This window comes from Camelus dromedarius, chromosome 8 (genome assembly GCF_036321535.1).
Source record: "Camelus dromedarius isolate mCamDro1 chromosome 8, mCamDro1.pat, whole genome shotgun sequence".
Taxonomy (NCBI): domain Eukaryota; kingdom Metazoa; phylum Chordata; class Mammalia; order Artiodactyla; family Camelidae; genus Camelus; species Camelus dromedarius.
Genome location: NC_087443.1, coordinates 74634775 through 74649089, shown reverse-complemented (window position 1 = coordinate 74649089; position 14315 = coordinate 74634775). Strand labels below are relative to the sequence as shown.

General features: G+C 37.6%; 1 protein-coding gene and 1 non-coding gene across 12 annotated transcripts in view; both read left to right on the top strand.

Annotated features, from left to right (window-relative positions):
* ATE1 (arginyltransferase 1) overlaps window positions 1–14315 on the top strand; it is a 153650-nt gene that overhangs the window by 111693 nt on the left and 27642 nt on the right. For 5 of the 11 annotated variants that reach the window (XM_031461890.2, XM_064488501.1, XM_031461887.2 and 2 more), the window contains exon 11: window positions 12281–12401. In XM_031461890.2, coding sequence (XP_031317750.2) covers window positions 12281–12401 — 121 coding nt within the window. Of the gene's footprint in view, window positions 1–966; window positions 1050–1849; window positions 1907–3952; window positions 4041–12280; window positions 12402–14315 lie in introns of those variants that run through there. The other 6 variants (XM_064488502.1, XM_064488500.1, XM_064488499.1 and 3 more) reach the window with 3 other exon arrangements.
* LOC116156150 (U1 spliceosomal RNA) lies at window positions 1464–1627 on the top strand. Its single transcript, XR_004140000.1, has one exon. It is a non-coding gene; the product is annotated as a U1 spliceosomal RNA (small nuclear RNA).

Here is a 14315-nt window from a genome sequence, read left to right as displayed (position 1 = left end):
TGGGATAAATATGAGGTTATGGCTAACTTCTTATTTGCCTCAAGGGTGTAATTAAACAGACTTTTACGATTAAGGGTTTTAGGCATTGAAAAATGTTTACTGGAAAAAAAATAATAGCTCTAGTTAGAGACATGATCAATCAGAGACAGCTTACTGACTTTATTAAAGCTATGGATTTGTCATGAAATGTTTTTAGCATTTGTTTGACTCAGGGCATATCAACTTAAAAAAGAATGTTGAAAATTAAAGCCAGTAATATATTTCTAGAGGGTCCACATCCTAAATAATTTTAATTAGACAAATTTTTGTAAACAGGAACATTGGATGTTGCTGACACACTTTAGGTATTCATACTTATGTCTGGTTTTAGCTTGGGAATTTTAACAGAAAAAGAATATTGAGACTGAGCTTCTGATTTTGGTTTTATCAGTAATTGGCCTTAAGTTGCTAAGGCCAATTAGCAACTTTTAATTGCTTCCCAGCCTTTTAAATGTGAAGATGAAACTGGATATTAACTAGGGAGGTCTAAGGCCCTTCTAGTTTTAAAATGATCTGATTCTCTATTTTTAGGGAATATGATTTGACAGTTTAATTCAATAAATATTCAATAAGTATCTTTTGAGAACTCAGTCCTTAGAAGGAGCACTACAGAGACACAGGAAATGCAAAGAAGTGATGTCCTCCCAGCTCTTACAAAAGGCCAAGTTGGGATTGTGGGGCGAGGAGAGGAGGTTGGTGCAGAAGAAGCGCAGCCTGTGAACAGATGACTCCAGCAGATTGTACAAAGTTGTGGATAGATTTCTGCAGAAGCCCAGATATCCCCAAAAGATGCCAACTCTGACCCTCCCGATCTAAATTAGATTTCCTTCTTGTACTATGTAGTGTGCTTTTTCTTCATAGTATCTGCCATGCTTTGTAGTAATATGTTTCTGTACGATTATTTCTTCAAATTGTTTCCTCTTCTAGACCAGAAGGTCCCTGAGAGCTGAAACTGGCAGTGTTACTGTTCTCTGTGGCATGCCCCAGACCTTAGCAGGCAGCCCGACGTGGTAGGCATTTCATAATTACTGTTGACTGCAGGAGTGAGAGCTCAGTTGGTGGTGAAGCAGAGTCCAAGGAGAGCTTGGTAAAGAAAGAGTAGGCAGCATTTAGGTTTGATTTCAAAAGTATAGTAGGCGTTAAGACCAAATGGGAAGCACCCCAGGCAAAAGAGCCTGTGCCTAGATGTGCGTGCCCCGGTGAGTGTGCTAGGGGGTGCGAGAGTAGTCTGAAAGCAGACCTCGTGCCTTATGCTCCCAATACTTGGTACCTCTAAACCGTGGAGCGTTCACAGGAAGTTTGTGAATCCATACGCAGAGTGTGCACACAGACTAATAAACATGTGAGTACGGTACTGTTATTCTACAAACATGTATAGATTCTCTTGTGATTAGTAAAATCCAAACTCATTAAAAGCATTAGTGATACTTACCTGGCAGGGGAGATACTGTGATCACAAAGGTTGATTTCCCAGGGTGAGTCTCATCCATTGAGCTTGGGATGTGCTGACCTCTGTGATTTCCCCAAATGTGGGAAACTCAACTGTATAATTTGTGGTAGTGGGGGACTGCGTTCTCACTCTCCCCTAACAAAAAAAATTAATTAAATTAAAAAAAATTAAAAAGCATTAATGAATTTGTAGTGGGTTTTTATCTTGTGTAATTTTTCATCATCTGTAACTAAAATTATACTATCTTATAAAGGTCTATAAAATTTTTTTTGCTTTAAAAAGGGTTGTCCTGCTTTACTGAGGGGAGAGTCAGTAAAGGGTTTTCAATAGAGAATTTACAGTCATTTCTCCCTGGTGAAGTAGGAGGTTGGATTCAAGAGGAAGAACTTGGAATCAGCCCTTCTCACTGTTGTCTAGGTAAGGATGACTTCATTTGTGGTACTGGCAGAACCTGTGATTCTAAGTGCTATTCTCCAAGCAATAGTCTAAAAAAGCAAACACGTGGATTGATTCTTCTTACCAATGTGGTGAAGGCCAAATTTAATATACACATTCATACAAACACATAAATGTGAATATTCATACGAATATTTAATCTTTAACAGGAATTAAAGAAGCTTTGAATTTTACTTTTTTATTTTTTCCTGCATTACTGTCTTTGTCTTCATCTTTCATTCTATTTCTTTTTTTTTTCCCCCTTCATCCTTTTCAACTTATGACCCTTCAGTTTGAAATTAAATTTGGGCTGTAAGTTGACTCCCTGAATCTTTTCTTCACAAGCTTTCTTTGTATTTTCTAGAAGAAAAAAGATTAACCCAGGGTTTCCAAAATAAAAGCAAAGATTGTGATTAAAACTGAATTAGAATCTTTATTCTCTATTATTTGCTTATAGTAAAATAAATAGCCCAGTCTTAAGGAAGATTTAAAGTAAGTCCTGGAGCCTTTGCAAACCCTTGGATTTTAATTAAAGAAACACAGAATACCATCACTTTCTGTTTGTCAGTGGAAAAAATATGTATTTTTAAATTTTCAAAGCTTAGCCTTGGAGCACATGGAGTACATCTGTTGGCTTTCAGAATTTGGGGAACACAAATGGATTCAGATGTTTAGGCCCTTTGTCTTCACTGGTCTCAGCTCACCTCGCCAACTGAGCGTGGCACAATCCAAACACAGTTTCTGAAAACAGGGCAGCTAGAGTTACTTCTCAAGCACTCTCCTGGGGACTGATAAAGTCAATCTCTGTTTATGTAATGAAATCAGGGAGCAAGGGGTCTGCTGTAGTACTTTGTGGATGGGATTCCATTGGTGTTGTCTTTCAGGGAAAAGACTGGATTTAATAAGCCCTATTCTTACTCACTTTCTCTGGAGGTACAACCCACTCTAATGGATTATTTTGAGCTGTTTTTGTTTATGTAGCGTTAGAGCCTCTCTTTAAGCAATTGGTTTTAGTAAAATCAATAGGTTTATTGTGGAAAAATGGGATACTGATAACAACTTTACCTGATAAAAGACTTAAATGTCTAGTTAATCTTTCTGTTTTGTTCAGTGCTACTGGTGTTCACTGTGTGTGTGTGTGTGTGTGTGTGTGTGTGTGTGTGTGTGTGTATTTAAGTAATATTGCCTTTCTAGTGTTCTTACATTTTAATTTAACTTGAACTTTCAAAACAAATTCTGCTGGTGTTATCCTCAAGTACTCATGAAATCCTTCCTATTTTTCAAAATATTTATAAAGTATTCTTGAGAGTGAAATCTCATAAAGATCTTTGCTTCAGGACCGGAGTTCAAAGGAAAGTCCGTTTGGTTTTAATTTGAAAACTGTAAAAACAAAATACCCTCAAAATGGCAGGGTGTGAATTGGTAACTTCAATTTTATTGCAATCGGCCAAGCCCATCCCCAGATGTTTCCAATTAAAAGCCAAGAATGCTAACTTGGGTGAATGTCATATGAAAGCGTTTCTTTACTATTCTGATTTTTTTCCTAAGAAAAAGAACAGCCTCAAATTCTTTAACTTTAATTAAAGAAATAACTTCTCATTTACATGTTTTTTAAACTTATACAAAGAAATATGTAATATTCAGAGAGGATTTTTATATGTTGTATGTGTAGTCCTGAATGCATAGGGGTTCACATGTGTCTTTACAAAGGAAAAAAAAAAAGATTTTTAAAAGATGTTAAAGCCCTTTAGAAATTAAAATCATGTATTTCTGGATTACTGTAATCAAAGAATGGACATGTTAACGTGAATTTGTTTTAAAAATGGTGTTTAGTAATTTTATTGCTTTCTTCAGGATTGTTACAGGGAATTTTTCCATTATAATGTAAATGATGAGTGTTTCTCTTACTTTCAATCAGTTGTACATTCAGTTGTAAAAAGTACTTCTATAAGAATCTAAGACAATAAAAAGAGATAAAAGGAACCAGAATGCAATTTTAAAACCATGTGTTTCATATTATTTCTCTAGATAATACCAGGTTACAGTAGGATCCATTCATGAATTTGAAAGTTGCTTTGAGCACATCATTCTGTATGAAGAAGAAAGATACCTACTGGTAATAAATTTGAGTTTATGGAAATTGGCATTGTTTGGGAGAAGATGGAGTTACTCTTTATGACTAACCTAATGTTAACATTTTGAAAGTAAAGCAAATAATACATTGGTTTTTGAAGCTTCCCCGCACCAGACACAGGACCACATACTGTCTGTAGAGATGAAACAGTTGTTTTTCATTTCATTTCTCATTGGGTGGAGTTTCGACAGACGTGTATTTAGGAACTCAGAGGGGAGACATGGTCTGTGTAGGTCTTGGATCTCCCTCCATTTGCTGTTGGTAAGTGCCTACCTTTTTCCCCCAAACATGGTGCTACTCAGATTTTATGACACTGTAGAGGGGACCTCTTCTGAGAAATCTCCAGAGAAAGCGAGTGTTTTACCTTTGTGTCCCCTAGCAGCTTGTTTGCGGTCCTTGTTGTTCTTCTCGGAGTCGTGGCCAGAGCTGAGCTTGTGCTCAGCTTCTCGGTGCTTCCCACGCACTCGTGCCCTCACCCTGTGTTTACCGCTGGCTGCCTCCCCTTCCCCGGCTCGGTTCACCTTGTCCTCCTCCATGCTGGGTAGAGTCTTCGTGCGTGTTAAACTGTTGTGATTTTTAAGCGTTTTGGAATTTATCTGAAAATGCTTTAAAGAATTGTTGACTATTTTAAAATTTAGGTATAGAAAGTCATTATAAGATATAACCCAGATTAAAAAAAATTAACCCAGATGATAATGCAGAAGCGTTACGAGGGTTATGTTCTTAACAATCACAGGAAGAGCTCGTTATTACTGGTATCGTCATTACCAACCAAAGTGACACTACTCCACTCTGGACAGATGAAGATGCCTTTTCTCGAGTCACATTTCCCCCTTCTTTTCTTAAAGTGAAACTTAACATGAAAAGCTATGCTTTTCTTTAAAGGAAAGTGTATGCCAGTGAACTAAGGAAAAATATTTTCAAGTTTTGGGGAAAACACTAAATTGACTTGAACCAGTAGTTTCTAACCTTCTTGAATATGGAACCGCTTTTTAATTTCAGGAACTTTTATAGACTCTGCCATGATAATGTTCTCACACTTCTATTGTTTTCCCAAAGGTTGGGAACTAAACTAGTCTTATACAGTGAAAACATACAAATTCAGCAAATATTGATTGGTTCTTCTGTGTCATGTTAATGTGCCAAACCAGAACATATTAAAGTAACATCCACTGTGTTTAGAGAAGGAAGGAGAAAAGGGATGGACGGGGTATACTGGAGTCATTGCTTCATCCAGCTGTAACCTGGAGCAGGTTTTGGGATACATCAGTGAACAAATTAGACTAAATCTCTGACCCGACGTTGTTTCTCGGAGTTTCCTACAGCTGTAATAAAGAAGTAAGTTAACAAGGATGTTAAAAGCCCTGTGGAAGAAAAACAGCTGGGAGGGTAGGTGGGCTTTATTGAGAAGGTGGCAATTGAGCAAAAACTTAAAAGCGGATGATGGGAGTTGGTCATGGGAATATCCGTAAGACCAGAAGACAGAACAGTCAGTGAGAAGCCCTGAGGTGGGAGCAGGCCTGAAGTGTTCCAGGGATAGCATGGAAGCCTGCGTGGCCAGGGTGGTGTGATGGAGGAGGAGGAAAGTGGTAGAAAACAGACCAGAAAGGTAAGGAATGCCGCATCATGGAGGGCTCCCTGCGCTGTGTTGTGGCTTTGGCTTGTTCGCTGCCTCGGATAGGAAGGATGGGCATGCAGACAAATCCTCTGTTGTAAAGTGAATTGTCAGTAGGTTTAGTGGTTGCCAGGGGCCTGTGGGGAGAGGGGATGGGGAACAACTGCCAATGGGTACAGAGTTTCATTTGGGATGATGAAAATGATGTGGAATTAGGTAGTGCTGGTGACTGTACAACCTTACAAATACCCTAAAAACTGAGCTGTTCACTTTGGAAGGTGAGTTTTATGGTATATGAATTACATGTCAATAAAAATGCTGTAAAAAAATTGACTGTTAAGGCTTTCTGGAACCATGTTTTTTGCTCGTTCTCCGTCCAGTTAATACAGCCTTTGCCTTTGAAAATTCAGATTTCTAACTAGTTATACCTTAACTGAGGGAAAGTCTCCTCTTGTTGTTGGCTTTGTTTTCATTAGAAGTAAAGGATATTAATCTATTTCAAAATATCTTTGCTGAAATTGTTAATGATTGTGAAATCAAATTTTCCCAGATACTCACCCCTTTTCTATGCTCTTTAACTACCTGTGTCCACTGTTCTTCAGGAAGGTGTGATGGTGAGATGTGTCTAACCTTTGGCTGTCAAATGAGTGTAATTTTTTTGGTCAAATTCTGACTGTTAAATTTTTCTAAACTAGGATATTCTACGTAAAATTTATTTTGTGAATCTTTTATAGGGTAGAAAATTAGATCAATATGATAAAAATATTCTTCAAATTATGGTCTAAAGCATGGAAGTGAAAAGAATGCCTGGTCATTCCATTGACCAAAAACCAAAATTGTATGATCTCCTCTTCCAGAAGAAGCAGTTATTTTTTAAGAGAAATGGAGCAGGAGCTAGGATTTTTTCCCCTCGTGTTTTAGATTTAACTTTGGCATTTCAAATTGTAATCTGTGACAGCCTAGTGTAGTAGATTGAAATATTAGACCATATTTAACTTTTTTCTTTTTTCCCCCCATGATGGAGGTATGGTATAATTGGTGTTTTATGGCCAATCTAAGTGGTTTTCTCTAAAGAAGATAAAGTCATTGAATAGTATAGTTATACTCTGAGTAGAATGTTCATTCCTCTGTGACAACTCAAAATGTAGAGGCATTTTGTTTGTTTTTTGTTTTGTTTTGTTTTCCAATTCTAAAACAATTCCAGTTTGTAAACAGCTACAGAAGTTGTAACACTTGGTGAAGTTGTCGATCACAGAATTTGCTGAACTTACTTCTCTTTGAGGACTTTGAATTGAGTAGTTATCCCTCACCAGACGTGTTTAATTAATAATGAAAAGCACGCATTCCCTCCTCTGTGTTTAGGCTTTTTAAGCAGTAGTTTTGACCCTTCCCAGGCGTCTTGTCTTGAACTACGTCGTCATCTCTGTAGCTGCCCCTCTCAGAGTAGGTGCCCTTGCTTGGTGAGATTTCACTGGGGTTTTCTTTTTTCTTTTGAGACTGGGGTGGGGGTGTGTGGAATCTAGAGCTCATCTTCTAAGGTGCAGATCAAATTGAAGGAATGTCTAAACAATTATAAGATAAGCCCTGTCGGACCAATTACATTTTCAAAATTTTGAGTACTTAAGAAGTCTGTGGTAACCCAGATTTCTTCTTATTTACAGAAAGTCGGCACCCTAGGAAAGGACTAATCTGCTTTCACCTCATTGTTCCAATATGAACGAGTGTGCTTAGAGGTTGATTAAATATTTTTCCTTCTGACCACGGGAAAGTATGTCCAAATCCTTAAGTAATTACATTCTTAATACAGACTTTTCTCATTTTCTTACACTAGCTGGAAAGGCAGGGCAGCTTTCAAGCCCCTGCGCTTTTCATTTGAGTGATGGCGACTTTAAATTGAACTAGAAGCACTTTGGTCGCTTAACCCTCTACTAGCTAAGTTTAGAAAACATAACATTTCAAAGTGGTTTATTTCATAAGATTCTTTGCATTCTTTGATGGCTTGAGACAATATTTGAAGCACTGAAATAAGCCTGTACTTAGAAGAAAAAGAATGTTTTTAACCTAATCTAAAAATTGGATTTCAGACGATCAGATCAAAAGTTTAAATGTGTACATTTATGGTTTTTCAGTGAGATAACCTGATTATTTAAAGAGTTAATAATAGAGGGGGACGGTATAGCTCAAGTGGTAGAGCCCATGCATAGCATGCACAAGGTCCTGGGTTTGATTCCCAGTACCTCCTCTAAAAACAAACAAACAAACAAATAAGTAAGTAAAATTCCCCCCACAACAAAAAACAAAACAGTTAAGAATAAAATATCTGACCCGTTGTTATAAGCAAATATTGCCTTAAAAGAACGTTGTGAAAATTTAGGAACTTTAGACAGTTGTACATGATCACACTCAATACATCCTTATGTGTACTTTGTTTTTGTCCAAGTCTGTCATTCCCAGTAGATTGTGAATTATCCAGAGGCATACATTTGTTCATCTTTTTGTTCCCAGTACCTAGCGCCTGTCTTATAGTAAGGATTCATTTAATGTTCATTGACTGAATATTTTTCGTTGTCAGCATCATTGTTAAATCCAGGCACTGGGCTCAGCTGGCTGTTGGTGAATCTGCACATCTGCATGGAGTATGCCTGTTTCAATCTTAAAGACTCGTTAATGCCGATGCTTCCCTCCCCCCAAATCCTTGACTTGTGCGTCTCAGCCAGTCAGCATTCAGTTCTACCTTAAGTCAGAAGATGGTGTCATTTGTGTATTTGGGGGTTTCTTGGGGGGATTTTCTTGGTTTTTTAACTCAGGATGACATACTTTCTTTTTAGTAGACGTTCTTGGAATTCTCTTACGTTCTGCTCTCACAATAGACAAGATACACTGTTCCGTTTTTATTACTGTTTCCTTATTCATATAGGTAATCTTTTTGTACTGAATATAGAATCATGGAATAATTAAGCAAGAAGAACCAGAAAATTCTGTAGATTAGAAGAGCAATAAGAGGGCTTAGACCTATCAGATATTATATTAAAATATAATATAAAGCTTTAATTGAAACTATGTGGCACTGGTACATGAGTAGACAGACAGACATGTAGTGGAATAAATACAGAGTCCCGAAGGAGATCTAAATATATTTGGAAATTTAATAAGTTACCTAAAAGACATTTTAAATCAGTTGGGAAAGTGACAATTGTTTTAAAAATGATGTTAAGCCCATTTGGTAAACGTCTGAAAGAAATTAGGTTGTATCCTTTTTTCTACCTTACACCAGAATAAATTCCAGATGGAGCATAAATGTAAATGTAAAATTATGAAACCATAGAAGTGCTAGAAAAAAACATGAAAATGTTTTTATAATCTTTGAGTGATAGTGGCCTTTTTAGTTATATTGCACAACCCAGATGCCTTTTTAAAAAATGATGAACTTGACCACTTACCAGATTTCCACACAGCAAAAGAGCATGGCATACGCAGTCAAAAGACAAACTAGGGAAGTCCAACATACTTTATAAACTCAGGGTTAGTTTCCTTAATATATAAAGAGTTTTTCAATTAGTAAGACCATAAATCTAACAGTACAATGGGCCAACGTTAAAGAAAAGGAAATGCAAGTTCCTTTAAACATATGGAAAGGTATATAATGTACATTACAACCACAGTGAAAGCCATTTCTCAGATTGGCAAAGATGGAAAGTCAGTAGTATATCGTGTCAGTACAGATGTGGGGAAATTAGCTCTTGCATACATGACATTGCTGATGGAAATATAAAGTGGCACGACTTCTATGGAAAATAGTTTTGTGCTATGAAACTTATAACCCTCACAACATTGTAAAATGATTATAAATCAATAAAAATGTTAAAAAAAAAACTTATAACCCTTATACCCAGCAATTCCAATTCAAGAAATGTATCCTAGACATATTCACAAATGACATATGTGCAAGAATATTTCTTTTTTTCCCAAATGGTTATACCATTTTAAACCAACAGTATTCAAGTTCTAGATGGTCCAAATCATTGCCAGAATTTGTTTTCCTGTCTTTTAAATTTTAGCCATTCCAGGGGTATTCAGTGATATTTAATTTGCATTTCTGGTATCTGATGCGGGGTTTTTTAGGCATTCCTGTATTTTGGAAACATTTTTAAGTCTTTTGCCTTTTTAAAAAGTTGAATTGTTCCTATTATTGAGTTGTTTAATTTTTTATATATTTTGGATACAAATCCATTGTCTAATGTTTTGTTAATATTTTCCCCTGTCTTTCGCTTGCCTATTTATCTTCTCAATAATTTTTTGAGGACAGTATATAATTTTGATGAAGTCCAAATGATCAGTTTTTTTCTTTGATGGTTAATGCCTTTTGTGTTCTAAGAAATTTTTGTATACTCCAAGGTCAAGAAAATATATATACTCCCTTTTTTTTTAACCCTGGAAGTTTTATTTCTTTAGCTTTTATATTTAGCTTTTTGTTCCCCATCAGAATTTCAAAATGGTCTATAACCAAAAAGAGGGGGAGAAAAAAAGATTTAGACTGCTTTAGACTGCCGTTTAGTGTTTTAGATTTGTTAATATGGACAGCACTATGTCATACTGTCAATTCTCTCCATAAAATAGTTTTTGAATTAATGGAGAGAATGACATTGCTTTTGATAAGGTAGGTATCAGTGGAATAACTGGCTTTATTACGCCTCTTAAGTAAATTATTAATTCATTTCTAAATAATCCTGTGTTAGGAATTTTAATATTAGATGAGTATGTGACCCACCTGGACCTGCCCTTTCCTGATGACCTTTCCTGCTCTAGGGCAGTGCGGCATCAGCAGTGCCGTGAACGCTGCAGAAAGGTCAGAGAGCTGAGTTCGGGTCTTCACACGGTCACACCTTCTCTCAACCAACGAGCATTCCCATTTCATCTGGAATAAAATCCAGAACATGAGGTTTGAGGCTCCACAGAGTCTGATGCCAACTTACCTTTTCATTTCGGCAATGCCATGCTGTTTCCTGTTCCCTAGAGTTACCTTGTACTAGGCCCAACTCTGCGTCTTTGTTTATGCTGTAATCTTCAGCTGGATTGTTCTCATTCCTTTTCAGCCTGCCCCTGATTTATCCAGTTAATCTGTTAAATCCCCACTAAAACTCCATATCCTCCTTGAGCTCTCTCCCAACCTCTCAAAAGCAGGAATTAATTTGTTTGCGCACATTTTATGTACAGTCTCTCCACTAGCTTCTAGACTTCTAATGCTGGGAGGGCACAGTGCTCATTTTATGTCTGAGTGATGCTCCATCTAGTTGCTCACACGGGGCAGGCTGGTTGTAGGGCGCCTTTCTGATGCAGAGCTGTGTGACAGAGCTAAGTCCCCAAGCAGCAGTGTTCTTTGTCATGGGTTTTGCACTAGATAGTGTTTTTCAAACTCTCAGCTTGTGACCCATTTACTGTTTGTGAAACCAATTTTGGTGGTTCAAGAGCATCATTAAAAAAATGAAATAAGAGTAGAATAGAAGATAAAGGATTACATAACATGAGTAAGCATTCTATAGTAAAAGGTTTGTTTCTAGTTTTACATCTGCGTATGGGTTTAGTAGGTTGTAATGTAAAATGTGTCTCTTACTGTGGATTGTATTTTAAAAAATTGAAATAATACTGTTTAGATTTTAACCTCTATGATGAATTTTGAATTTTAAAATTTATAGAAGAGACCTTTGGAATTTTAATTAACTTTGATATTTCTGAAAATTTATACTAAATGATTTCACATAATCTGTACTATCCTCTGTTAATTGTCTCCCAAATTGCCCTTAGGTGAATCATTTTTTTCTTCAGTATCTATTGTATGGTCTTCATTTTGTATTTGGGGTACATGACTGAATTATAAATATATAAATCATTTTTTTCTAAAATAGCGTATTTGAAGAAACATTAGAGGGTTAGTATCACAGATGTTTCCCTGAAATTTCTGTAATGTTTTAAAAATTTCTCTTTATTTACATTTATTAGTCTAGATTGCTTATGGACGTATGTTGACAAGACAGTGCTTTTTAAAACATTAGAATGGAATGAATATTATCAGCTGAGTTGATCAATTTAAAAAATTGTGACTAAGAATAGTGAAATTCCACTTTGGAAAATAAGTATATTTCATATATAAATGATAATGCTCTCATATATGAAAGTAAATTTCACTTTGTTATTAACTAGCATTTTTTTTAACATTTTTTATTGATTTATAATCGTTTTACAGTGTTGTGTTATTAACTAGTATTTAAGAGACAACTTGATTTTGAAACTGGGTGTTCTTAGCAATCAACTCAGCAATAATCATATGTTAAATATTTCTTCCAAAGGAAAGTAGAAACTTGAATCTTCTAAATCAGCACAGGCATCCCAACTGGTGACACATTATTTTTAAAGAGGCTTTTAATCAAATGTGCATTCTTGCGATGGGAAAGCAATTACTAATAGGGTCGTTTAGTATTTACAGTAAAGCTGTTTCTGGTTGACTTCGTTTAAATTTGTGATTAAAACCTTTCCTGGAATTCTGGAGCCTAGTAACTAGGAAGTTACTATGTTAGTAATGCCTGTGCCTCTCTCCTTCACTCCTCTTTAGGGTCAGTATAGACCGTCTGACTTGCTGTGTCCTGAGACGTACGTTTGGGTGCCCATCGAGCAGTGTCTGCCTTCCCTTGAGAACTTCAAGTACTGCCGTTTCAACCAGGACCCGGAAGCAGGTATGTCTGGAGCAGAGCTTGGCTGGAAATCACTGGCTTTGTTTTAAAATCCATGTGTGATGTTGTGGCAATCAACAGGGTCCAGGTAGCTTTTTATGGATCACAGAGTGAGTGAGTGCCTGCGCAAGCCTGTGTTTATGAGATAGAGGAGGATGCCACGCGTGTATACACACACAACACTCACACTCGGGGTTTTGCAGATAAATGCAGAAACCTCGTGTGCTTGTGCTACTTACGGGCCATTTGGTTAGTTTCTCCACGCTTTGAGGGCTGACATCGCTCTGCATTACTTTCATAACTATCAGAGTCCATCAGAATTGTTCACTAGATTGTTTAGCCATCGTAAGGAATAGGAATATCGACCAATTGGACTAAGTTATGGAATGGTTTCAGGGGGGCCGACAGGCTGTGATGGATTTTGTGACAATACTTTCTTGACTTGTTGCATCTCTGGGGCTTCTTTTCTGTCCTTTCTGCCCAGAAGAGCCCTAGCTGTACTGTATCTCTTAGTGTTCCCCTTTGGGTCCTGTGCACACGTAGCAGGCACAGAACACTCGAAGTACAGCCCTGGAGTCAGACTTCCGGCATTCAGACCCCAGCTCCATCATCAACTGGTAACCTGGATACCCTTAGGCAATTTAATAATCTCTCTGGCCTCAGATTCCTGGCCTTCAAAATCGAGATAATAATCGGACCTCTCATATTGAGCTGAAGTGAGGATTAAAATAAAACGAACACAGTGAGAACAGCCCCTGTTGTTGATGGGCTGGTGATTGTTACGCAGATTAGGACGCTGCATCCCATGTGTGCCACCGGTTTTATCTTCATTTCCCTTTATCTGCACTGATCCCTCTTGCCAAAAAAGCATGCAGGTCTGTTTGCCTTCTTGTCGTCTGAGTACCACTCACCGTTTACAGCGGTTCTCCTCCACACAGCCCTCCCTGTCCTCGCTGTGTTTCTCTGCGGCTTTGCTCATCAGACACGGGTTGTGACACTCTCTGTGGTCTGTGATGCGTGAAGTTGCAGTGTGTATCTCCCCCAGACTGAAGTTCCTGGATGTTTCCGTGTGTGCTTCATTGACCTTTGTGTCCTCACAACCGACCAGAGGAGATGCCCGATGCATTCTTCTTAAGAATACAAATGTTTTCCTACTGGCCACCTGTGGTCTAGTCCAAGTTTGGAGAAGAAGAACGAAAGAGAAGTGGAGAAGTCAGGGGAAGGGAAGAAAGTAAATGGAAAAATCAAATAGGAAGACAAAGGGGGCAAGAAAAGAAATGCACTCATTTCTTCCGTAGAGGAGAAGACATTCATTTTTCGCCCCACCAATCAGGTTTTCTCTCATTAAAAAAAACCTGATTCATGTACCATTATATATACTTTGAAAAGCTGTTATGAAATCAAGAGTGGTCACTTCTTACACCTAATGATACCTCAGAATCTGATGAAGAGTGGCCATAGGGACCCAACTGACTCATAGGCCAGGCACCCCGAGGTTAGTTCTAGGTCTTCTGGGTGTTTCAGTTTCATAGAACAGCCAAAGCTGTATAGTTCATGCACCTTAAATTATTAGTCAGAATTTCAGTCTAACTCATTGATCAAACAGATATGTTGCTTGAAAACAAAGGTATTGAACCCATCAATTAGTTCTGGAGTCAGGTTCAAAATAAAGGGCTATAGTATCTTACAGGAAAGTGCATATGTTGCCCCTTGAACAAGTCAGGGGCTGGGGGCACTGACCCTCCACCCAGCTGAAAATCCACGTATAATTTTGAGTTGGCTCTTCATACTCGCATCCTTGGATTGAGCCAACCTTGGACTGTGTGGTACTTTCGTATTGAAAAAAAATCCGAGTATAAATGGACTTGTGCAGCTCAAACCCATGCTGTTCAAGGGTCAGCTGTACTTATCCACTCT